Raw genomic sequence first — 11,003 nt, 5'->3', positions numbered from 1 at the left:
TAAGAATGGAGGACAAGGGGAAGAAAACAGCTAAGAGAATGCTCCCTGTCCATTCCACTGCATGACCTCTGATCTTTTTTATCTTTGTGGGAATGTTTTCCCAACGTGAGAAAAGTCACCCAATTCCAGGAATAAAACACAACTCAGTGATGTAAGACATAATTTTATCTTTGAGGTGTATGGTAAGACAGGCAGAGAATGCTGAAGTAATAATGATGTATGTCATTTGTTATTATCTTGTCTGACATAGGATATTAGGGTCATTTTCAATCAGCAGGATGGATGGGACTAGCAGATATAGATGTGAATAATGATGAGTTAAGTTTTTTCAGACATTTTGCTGGGTCTGCCCTCATGGTTGTGGGTGGGATTCTAGATTTCTCAGGAGTGGTGAGAAAGTTTTCAGAATGACATTTGACCCAACAGGAAGTTCATGTTCCTGATCTAGAAACAAGCCCATATCCTACCCACAGGGAACAGGCTCCAAGAACAATTAGATATTTCTCCATTCTTAAAAGTGATGGGAAAATTCAGTGTTAATTTCTTTGTGAAAGAATCAAATTTTTAGAGACAGGTATCTACACAGTCTCCATCTCACTGGCCTTGAACTCCTGAGCCACTGGTCTCTTCTGAGGTGCCAGGTTACAGGTATGCACCATCCTGTATGCTGTCAATCACCTTTCTGAAGGTAGTCTTTCACAGCCTGCTAATGAAAGATTGTGATTCAAAATGTTGACAAATAATCACAAGCAAGAGCTCTAAAAACTCAAATTTGATACTTTTCAGAGCAGATGATGATTTATATCAGTCCCTATGGAAACTTTCGGTCAAGTACCTGGCATTTCTAGAAAGGTTCCCACTGTACCACTTTACAGTCATTGTCTCTTGAGACAGCACGTCTGTGATCTTCAACGACCCTGTCTTTCTCCTCCTAGGTAACACCCGGTCGCAGATGATGGAAAAGGACAACAGGAGCTCTTTTGAAGGCTTCATCCTGGTGGGCTTCTCGGACCGTCCTCGCCTAGAGCTGATCCTCTTCGTGGTAGTTCTCTCCTTTTATCTGCTGACTCTTCTTGGCAACGTGACCATCATCTTGCTTTCAGCCCTGGATTCCCGGCTGCACACACCCATGTATTTCTTTCTGGCTAACCTCTCATTCCTGGACATGTGTTTCACCACGGGCTCCATTCCACAGATGCTCTATAACCTCTGGGGTCCAGACAAGACCATCAGCTATGTGGGTTGCGCCATCCAGCTGTACTTTGTCTTAGCCTTGGGAGGGGTAGAGTGTGTCCTCCTGGCTGTCATGGCATATGACCGCTATGCGGCTGTCTGCAAGCCTCTGCACTACACCGTCATCATGCACCCTCGCCTCTGCGGGCAGCTGGCTTCTGTGGCATGGTTGAGCGGCTTTGGCAATTCTCTCATAATGGCACCCCAGACGTTGATGTTGCCCCGCTGTGGGCACAGACGGGTGGATCATTTTCTCTGTGAGATGCCAGCACTGATCGGCATGGCCTGTGTGGACACTATGGCCCTGGAGGCACTGGCTTTTGCCTTGGCGATTTTTATCATCCTGGCACCGCTCATCCTCATCCTTATCTCCTATGGCTACATTGCCAGAGCAGTGCTTAGGATCAAGTCAGCGGCTGGGCGAAAGAAAGCCTTCAACACCTGCAGCTCCCACTTAATTGTTGTCTCCCTCTTCTATGGCACCATCATATACATGTACCTCCAGCCGGCCAACACTTACTCCCAAGACCAGGGCAAGTTCCTCACGCTTTTCTACACCATTGTCACACCTAGTGTTAACCCCCTGATCTATACTCTGAGAAACAAAGATGTCAAAGAGGCCATAAAGAAAGTGCTAGGGAAGGGGAGCACAGAGGCGTAACAACAAAGCGTCACGTTTTGGTTTTGTCTTTTTACCCACATTCTTTATACACTACTAGACCTAGGAATGGTCTAGGATTACAGACAGTGGGGACATTTTATGAGAAAGATGGGTTGCTGGAATAAGATACCCCTCCTATATTGAAAACCATTGTGTCCTCTCAAGTTCCTCAAGTTTATCACCAAGGGGTGCTAACTTGAATAAAACTATTATCTATCTTTGCAAAATACCAACTGGGAATGTCATCATCACTTTTTAAAAACTACAATGACTGTGCCTAGTAGGTCCTTAACAAATATGAGAAGAAAATTCTTAGAAGTAATACAGAAGAAACACTTGATAGTTTCTAGAAAATTGCAATGTGCTTTTCTAGTGCCAAATGCCTTCTCAAGAGCCAAAACAATTAGTTCAATCATCTGGCCTTAAGATCTCCAATACAATAATTGACTTGCAGGGCATGTGCATTTTAAATCACACATATACATAATTGATCTTAAGGATTCGTGTTTGACTTTCAAGCAAGAGACACTAAAGGAGAAAGAAAACATGTAAAGCAAGATGAAGAGGAGAAAGTTCTTGTTAATATTTAATGTACCTGTCAATGCCAAGAAAAGGCAGAGGAGTCTTCTTGCTTCAAATGCTTACTTTATTTCTCTACTCTCCCCATATGTTTTGAAAATATTTTGAATAGAGGAAGAAAGAAAAGAGATAAATTGCGGGGATTGTTGTAATATTTGCGATTGGTTATTCTCTGAATATTGATCCCTTCCTGTCTATGATGCTACCTACAGCAATGCCTTCCCTGCTAGTGTGGTAATTACTTTGAGGAGTTCACATTGTACCTAAACACCCACCGCAGGCTCCAGTGTTTGGACACTAGGTCCCCAGCTAGTGGCACTTTGCTGTAAAGTTGTGGAGGCTTGTGGGAAGTAGAGCTTCACTACAAGAAGTAGGGCACTGAGATCTGGGCTTGAAGCTATGCATCCCTACCCCACCTCCTTGTCCACTTCCTGCTTCCTGTCCTACAGACATATGAAGAGGTAAGGAGCACCAGCCACACTCTCCTGCACTGTGATATTGCTACCATGCTTTTCCCTCCATGCTAGAGTATAAAACAAAATAATCTATAAGCCAATTAATCCCTTCTTAAGTTGCTTTTTTAAAAAAATTGACAGCAAGGTCTTACTATGTGGCAAGGGAGAAATTAAAAGAAAGAATACACAATTCTATTGAAACACTAATTTTCATAGGCCTCTTAATGGAACTCCAGATTAATTCACTTTCCACGGTACCTATTTTGCTTTACCATATTCTTCTCTAACATATTTAATATCACCATAATAAGTTACAGGGAATTACAATGTGAAAACATCACTATGTCTTATTGACATTTGCACAGTCCAGCAGTTTATTGAATAATTTACAAACTATACTACTTAAGCATAAAGTAAGATAAATTAAAAATACCCTATCATCTTATGAGCATTGTAGAATATCACTCAAAATAAAGTATAGAAGAAACATTTTATCTTATGCTTTCTGAGTTTTTCCTTTCACTGATCATGAGTCATACTTACCTATTGATATTTTCAATAGATGGGCATTTGATTATGATGGTCATTAGGATTCTGTTCAGCAAGATATCAGAAAGTACATTCCAGCCAACTTCTGCATGACAGAGATGAGGAGGCAATGGGTCAGACATCTGAGGAGAGTGTTCCCTGCAGAAGTAACACTGTGTGCAACCTTCAGATCAGGATGATGAGAAGGACCAAAAAGAGGGATGGAGAAGTAGGAGGGATCAGGAGCAAGGGCCATCCTGGAAAGGAAGGTATTTCCAGAAGGAGAATAGGAGCAAAGCTGTAAAATGTGGCTCATTGGCCAAGTGAGGTAGGGCCTGAAAATCAATCCTTAGATATCATCAATCTTGTGAGACCCAACAAGCCAGCACAAGCAGAGTGATTGCATGAAATCTGAGTGGAGAATGTGGGAGATAGAGGGGGACGTCTGAGAGCCAGGCAGCCAAGGTGGATCTTCTGTTGAAGGAAAACTGCAAAGAAGAGCAGAGGAAGGGGGTAATGTAGAAAAGGGTTGTAAGACAAAAGAGAATATTTAAGATGAGCGAAATTATAGCATGTTTGTAAGATAGAAAGAGAAGAATGATCTAGTCACAAAATAATGACATAGAAAGGGAAGACGACTGCAAACATGAAGATTTAAGTAGGCAAACAGGAAAACGATCCATGAGATTAGAATGACTGACTTCAGGCAGAAGTTCACAGTGTAAGAGGGAAGGCTCTTGCCTGAGCATAGGTGTGAACGTTCAGGCTGATAAAAGCATGGGAGTTTGTATGCTGAGTTCTTTTCCAGTTGTTTTTCTTCTCACTGTGAAATAGGAATAAGGAGGTGCAATTATAAACCTTTAAATATATCGGGGTAGCAAATAAAAATATTGATACATTGGTACTTGGAAGTATTAGGGAGGCATTGGAGTAATGGCAGAAGGGGTTATTTGTGTGGCAACAGGGTATTAGAGCCAAGTATCGGAGACCAGGTTACGGGACATTGTGATCCACTCACCGAGTGTTGACAATCACGATAAAAAGAAAGCAAGGAGCTTCTCTTTCAACCTACGATAGATGGGAACATACATGGGAAGACACAAACTTTAAAGGAGCCATTCAGTCTTCCAACATGGCTCAGCAAGCAGAGGTGCCTGCCACCAGGCCTGATGACCTCAGCTCACTCCCCAGGATTTGCATGGTAGAAGCAGAGAGCTAGCTCCCAGGAGTTGTCCTCTGACATCCACAGACATGCAGCAGGACTGCAGGACAGTACATGTACACACACACACACACACACACACACACACACACACACACACACACATTCTGCAGCATCTCTCACATAGCTCAACACAGCCTTCTCTCTCCACACCACTGCTACTCTCTCACAGCCTAGTTGTGGACAATTATAAGTTAGTTCCAGGGCCTGACCCTCTCATCATAACACACAATAAGTCACTTAGTTTCTCTGGCTAGTAATGTCACATTGACCCATGCATGTAGCACTAAGTTGGTGAGGGATCCAAGACAGTAAACAATTGCCAGAATCTTGAGCAAAGAGAACTACCACAGGGAGCTATATCTCAACGTAAACAGTTTGGCCTTGATTTATCAACAAACAACACCTGAGAATTAGTCTTTGTGTATTTTCTGCAGGGGCAACTTAGTCTGTTTTAAATTTGTTCTGAATCCCCAAATTAGCTATCTCTGTTCATCAGAATTATACAGCTTAAACAGAAATCATCTTCCTGACCATCCACAGCTAAATGTGCACCTGCAAAGTATAAAACACAACACCAAAGGACTGTAGAAAGAACCTCACAACTGCTCTTATTAGGGAGACATAGCAGTGGCACCTAAGAAAGTTATGGACAGAAAACAACCAGTCATTCACAGTCAGTAACTCCACGGCTTTGCCAGATGGGGCCACAACAGGAAATCATGCATCTGGTGGGTTGACCTGTTAAACACTAGTTGTCACTGCTGTACATTCCCACAGCCCCCTGCAGTTCTATTTACTTCTGGAAGGCCAGTAAATATTTTGTGAGGACTCTTTTATCCTTCATTAGCAACAGCAATATGAGATCTGCTGACTACTTTCCCTTATGTAGTAGATGACTTATCTTTATTACTTAACTATATTTCCTTGAATGCTCAGAAAATTAAAACCTACTCAGATAGATTTGCTATCTGAATTCTATATTCATATTTTCAGCCCTTTGCTACTATATTATTTACAGTCTCTGGAGTAATATGACACACTTTATTTTTCTTGTACTTATTCATTTGAAAAACTGATATGAGACTATATATTAGAACATATAAAATAAATCTTGATTAGAGAAGATTATTGAAAAATGCAAATCAAATCATTAAGTTTGTAAAAAAAAAATAAGAAACTTCATTGAACACAGAGATGGCTTAATTAAGCAAAACCTAAAAAAGAATTATTTGGCTATGTAAGAAACAAAAGTAGTCTTCTATGAGCTGAGGTAATAAAAACATGTCCACAGTTCTGGAATTCACAGATGTCCATTCTATAAACATTGATCTCAGATCCAATTATATAGCGAATCCACAGTTCTCTGTGGCTCCACAGAATTCTCTTGGTGCCTTTACAAAAGGAAACAAATTATTACATTTATGGCACAAATTTGAATCTTTACTGCAAAATGTATTTTAGTCCCTATTATCATTCCCTTTTGTCTTGGACACAGTTGAGGAGAAGGTCCCCAGGGGAAGAGCACTACAGAACAAAATCTGGGTGAAAGATGAAGAGCTGATTCACAGAGAACCCCACTGGGTATCACACTTGGTTTTAATAAGGGTTGCCATCCTTTTGAGCAAACCAGAGCACAGACCAGCACTGAGGAATCTCCATCCAGCCACTCCTGGCAGTGCTGATAGGGAGGACTCTGAAAAGAACAGTGAGTACCCACTCTGCTATGCAATGCCAGAAACTACACGCTCCAGTTGCCCACAAGACTTTCTTATTCCCTTGTTTCCTGAGTTACTCCTGAATGAAAATCCCATAACTTGTCACCAAAGAGTGGAATGAGGGGGCTGGAGCACAATTCATCCCATCAGGCTGATGCTGAAGAGCTTATGAAGATGTTATTGGAGCTGCATATTTCTAATGAGTCCGTTTGGAATTCCAAGTTCCTTGAACTAGCACACAGACACAAACCACAGTGTCCCTAAGGCTCCATGTGGGGTATGTGGAACACTTTCTTAAAACATTTATAAAGCACATTGGAAAAAGACAAACAAACTTGAGGGCTTGAACATTTATTTTCAGGATTGCTTGCCATTACGGCATTTAGAAAACATGGACTCAATCTTAGTTCCTTCATTCCATTTACTTTTCTTATAGTGGCTATATGGGAACACCTGTTTGTTCTCTTCTAGAAAAACAAAAAACAAAAAGCAAACAACAACAACAACAAAAATTTAGGAGCAGAGAAGCCTTGTGTCCTAACCTGTTTGTTACCTATAGCTTATAAAACGGTAAATCTAGATTTACCTTTAAATTTAAACTAAAGGTAAATTTAAATTTCTATTTCTCAACCTTTAAATTTAGATTTGCCCATAACCTGGTCTTTGAAAATGGAGAAAAAGCAGCCAGCTTGGATATTTCTTAAAGCTAAATTAGGATGTTTGGTGAAAGCTACATTTATCATTTATCCTTACACTCCAGCTGGAAAAGGGAAGCTCAGCCCAGTGTTTTATAGCTCTCCAGCTCTGAGTGTTGAGAAAGGCTGTCCCTGCAGATGCTGCCAACAGAACTCTACTCAAGAGCAGAGAAGAAGGTCGTGTGCCCTTTCACCTCTCAGCTCAGACAGGGAACTCCATTGTTATCGGGTGGACATCAGCTGACTTCTGTGCTGGAAGTGCAGAGACCCAGGGTTCTGGGTCTGTTTCAGTTGTTAACATGTCCTTCTGTTTTCACACCCTGATGATCCTAACAGTTCAGGACACTTCAACTTTCTCAATACAGAAGGATACTTCAGTTTTTATCCAAACAATCTCCTTTTTGTAATGGATTTAATGAGATCACTGAGTGTTTGCAGAATGGGAAAACTTGACCCTAAAGAGAGGAAAGTCCAATGTAACACTGAGAGGCACTGCAGTCTCCCTTCTGCATCATTATTGTGTCTTCAGCACATTATTTTTGTGTCTCCTTGTCTTTCCCAGCAATGATCTGTCCCTGCTCTAACTGCTGTGGGTCATGGGCTGTCAAATGCTCCCACACAGTGACTTCACAATGACAGGAGAATGTCCATTCTTTTGTAATTACTGATCTTAGTGTGGTGAGAAGGAATTGTCTTCTTATCAACCAGAGCTCCTTGCAGAGTCTGGTTGGGACTGAATTCCAACAAAGAAATGCCATATTGAGGACTGGTCTGGAAAGGCCACTGACCCAGCACTTATGTCCATATAATGAGACACCTTCTGAATAATACTTGAGGCGATGTCCCTCTTTGATATTATAGTTATGGAGAACCTACAGCTTTTCATCTAAACAAGATCCCTTCTAAGGCTGGATGAGTTTTATTACTGATAAACCAGGACAGCAGAATGACCTTAACAGTCCTTGGTGGGTCTATGGGTTATCGTCACCTTAGTTATATGAGCTTGATGGCATTTTAAAGCCCTGGAGGAACTTGGGAAACCACAAAGTTGTGATATCTCTACGTACCCATCATGTACTCTGCTTCAGAATTCCTACCAGTGGCAATACTTTCCTCCCTTCTCCTCTCCTTTGCTCATCTGTCCCTTGCTTTTGTATTTTCTGATTAGTTCCCTGGCCCATTTTTAAACTGAGTTGTTTATTTTCTTACTGTTCAGTTTCTCTATATAATTATTATTAACCCCCTGTCAGATGTATACCTGGTTAAAAATTTCCAACTTTCCATTCTGTGGACTGTTCTGTTGTTGGGATGATGGTGTCCTTTACTGTACAGAAGTTTTTAGTTTTATGAGGTCGCACATATGTGTGACAATCTTAATGTCTATGCCATCAGGGATCTGTTCAGAAAGCTCTGTCCTGTGCCAACGAATTCAAGTCTTTCTCTACTTTCTCCTCTATCCGGATATCAGGTCTTATGTTGAAGTCCTGACCCATTTGGTGAGTTTTGTGCAGGGTGAGAGATCAAGATCAAGTTTCATTCTACATGTAGCTGCCCCATTTGGTTAAAGATGCTGCATTTCCTCCAGTGGTTTTTATTGGTCTCTTTTTCAAAAACCTGTGTGGCTGAAGGAGTGTGGGTTTATGTGTGGCCCCTTAACACTACTCTACTGATCAGCCTATCTGTTTTTACGACAGTGTCATGTTGTTTTTACTATTAAAGCTCCCTAATATAACTTGAGTTCTCCAACAGTTTTTGACAATGACAGTGAAGAATGTGGTGGGAATTATATCTAAATCTTCCTGCCAATAGCTGTGTACGAGGTTCCAAAAACAAAAATTAACCAAATGGCAAAGAATCAGTGAACAAACATACAATTTGTCTAAGTCATGAATGTGCTTTTTAAATTTTAGCATTCAGTTTTGATGTGTGGGTGTGGACACAGAAACTTCAGAAATACCTAGGTAACTGGTTCAACTGTAATTTCAACTGTACATTTTTTGTGGTACAAGCAATACCAGTTATGTAAATGTCTTCAAACTTGTAGTAAGTAAAAATACATAATTGAAACAGTTAATAAATGTGGTTATAAAGCACTGTAAAAGCAAGTAAATACATGCTAAATATATAATAGTTAATATGTGTGAATTGACTTCTTGAATTTTTATGTTTCAGGAAAACGTAAGTTAAAACAATGATCATGAGTTGGGCAAATGAGAGCATCATAGAAGAGTTTGTTCTCTTAGGTTTCTCAGATCAACCATGGCTGGAGTTTCCACTCTTTGTGGTCTTCTTGACTTCTTACATCGTGACCATCTTTGGAAATTTCAACATCATTGTGCTGTCCCGTTTGGACCCTAAACTCCACACTCCCATGTACTTCTTTTTGACTAATCTGTCAGTCATAGATCTTTGTTACATCACATGTACAGTTCCACAAATGCTGGTAAATTTACGCAGCATTAGGAAAGTTATCAGTTATGGTGGCTGTGTGGTCCAGCTTTTCATGTTTCTAGCCTTGGGGGCTACCGAGTGTGTTCTGCTGCCAGTCATGTCCTTCGACAGGTTTGTAGCCATCTGTCGGCCTCTCCGTTACTCAGTCATCATGCACCAGAGGCTCTGCCTCCAGTTGGCAGCTGTATCCTGGATCATTGGCTTTGGAAACTCAGTGTGGCTGTCCATCCTAACTCTACAGCTACCACGTTGTGACCACTATGTTATAGATCACTTTCTCTGTGAAGTGCCTGCCCTGCTCAAGTTGTCCTGTGTGGATACAACTGCAAATGAGGCCGAACTGTTCTTTGTTAGTGTGATTTTCCATTTGGTACCTTTGACACTCATCCTTATATCATATGCTTTTATTGCCCAAGCAATCTTGAAAATCCAATCTGCTGAAGGTCGACAAAAAGCATTTGGGACCTGTGGCTCCCATCTAATAGTAGTCTCCCTGTTTTATGGTACAGCTATCTCCATGTATCTACTGCCACCTTCATCACATTCCAAGGACCCAAGGAAGATGGTTTCCCTCTTCTATGGAATTATTGCCCCCATGCTGAACCCCTTAATCTATACACTTAGGAACAAAGAGGTAAAGGAAGCCTTTAAAAGATTGATCAAGAGAGTTTTCTTAACCAAGAATTAAATGATATGGGAAAGATAAGGTAAAGGGCACCCAGGTTGCTCCCCTCTTCCTGTTGTGCTGATGGAGAAATGGAGTCTCCTGACTGCACTGTGGCACATTTTTCTCTAGAGATTCGAACCCAAGCTAGGGCCCTGAACATTTTCTAGTGTTAATAAAAGTGTTTAGATTGTTGTTGAAAACACTGAACCTAGCCGTATCCATGAGCCTAATTCTTTAAATTATCTTATAAACACCACATTGTAACCCTTCTGCTACACAGAAGACATAATGGAACATCTTTGTCTCATTGTTCATCAGGAGAAAGATCCCTTGGCAGCTTGCTTAGCTCCTTCAAGCACTAATGGAAAAGAAGTGGACAGTCCTGTCTTCTTCTTGATCTTAATTGGATTTCTTAGAGCTTTTTTCCTTTAGGAGGATGTTGGTTATTGGCTTGTAATCTGTACCTTGATTTCACTGCACATTTCCCTCCACTCCCGTTCTCTCTGTTTTCTCTCGTGAAAGATTTTTGCCAAGGACATTTTCTGCTGCTATTATAATGATCATTTGAATTTTGTCCTCAAGTCTACTGATATGATTTATTATATTTGTTAACTTACATATGTTGAAACATCCTTGTAGAATAAAGTCAACTTGATCATGGTTGATCTTTTTGTTATATGCCTGTAGTTAGGTTGCAAGTATTTTATAAATTATTTTTGCATCTATGTTAATGAAGGATATTGGCCTGTAGTTTTGTGTGTGTGTGTGTGGGGGGGGTGTCTTACCTCGTCTTC

At 40.8% G+C, this 11,003-nt stretch overlaps 2 protein-coding genes across 2 annotated transcripts; both read left to right on the top strand.

Moving 5' to 3' along the window:
- Positions 1 to 950: 950 nt before the first annotated feature.
- Positions 951 to 1,894, top strand: LOC118583694 (putative olfactory receptor 2W6). The gene has a single exon (XM_036187295.1). It carries the CDS (start codon positions 953 to 955, stop codon positions 1,892 to 1,894), a length of 942 nt encoding a protein of 313 aa, XP_036043188.1. The 5' UTR covers positions 951 to 952.
- A 7,394-nt stretch (positions 1,895 to 9,288) lies between these two features.
- Positions 9,289 to 10,230, top strand: LOC118583696 (olfactory receptor 11). The gene has a single exon (XM_036187297.1). The coding sequence runs from the start codon at positions 9,289 to 9,291 to the stop codon at positions 10,228 to 10,230; it is 942 nt and encodes a 313-aa protein (XP_036043190.1).
- Positions 10,231 to 11,003: the final 773 nt, after the last annotated feature.

Source organism: Onychomys torridus, chromosome 5 (assembly GCF_903995425.1).
Source record: "Onychomys torridus chromosome 5, mOncTor1.1, whole genome shotgun sequence".
Lineage (NCBI taxonomy): Eukaryota > Metazoa > Chordata > Mammalia > Rodentia > Cricetidae > Onychomys > Onychomys torridus.
Note: the sequence above shows the minus strand (reverse complement) of the source record. Positions and strands in the feature narration are given on the sequence as shown.

Bases quoted from the DNA above. Each gene is read 5' to 3' on its own strand.
- LOC118583694 (XM_036187295.1), top strand. From the start codon at position 953: ATGATGGAAAAGGACAACAGGAGCTCTTTTGAAGGCTTCATCCTGGTG.
- LOC118583696 (XM_036187297.1), top strand. From the start codon at position 9,289: ATGAGTTGGGCAAATGAGAGCATCATAGAAGAGTTTGTTCTCTTAGGT.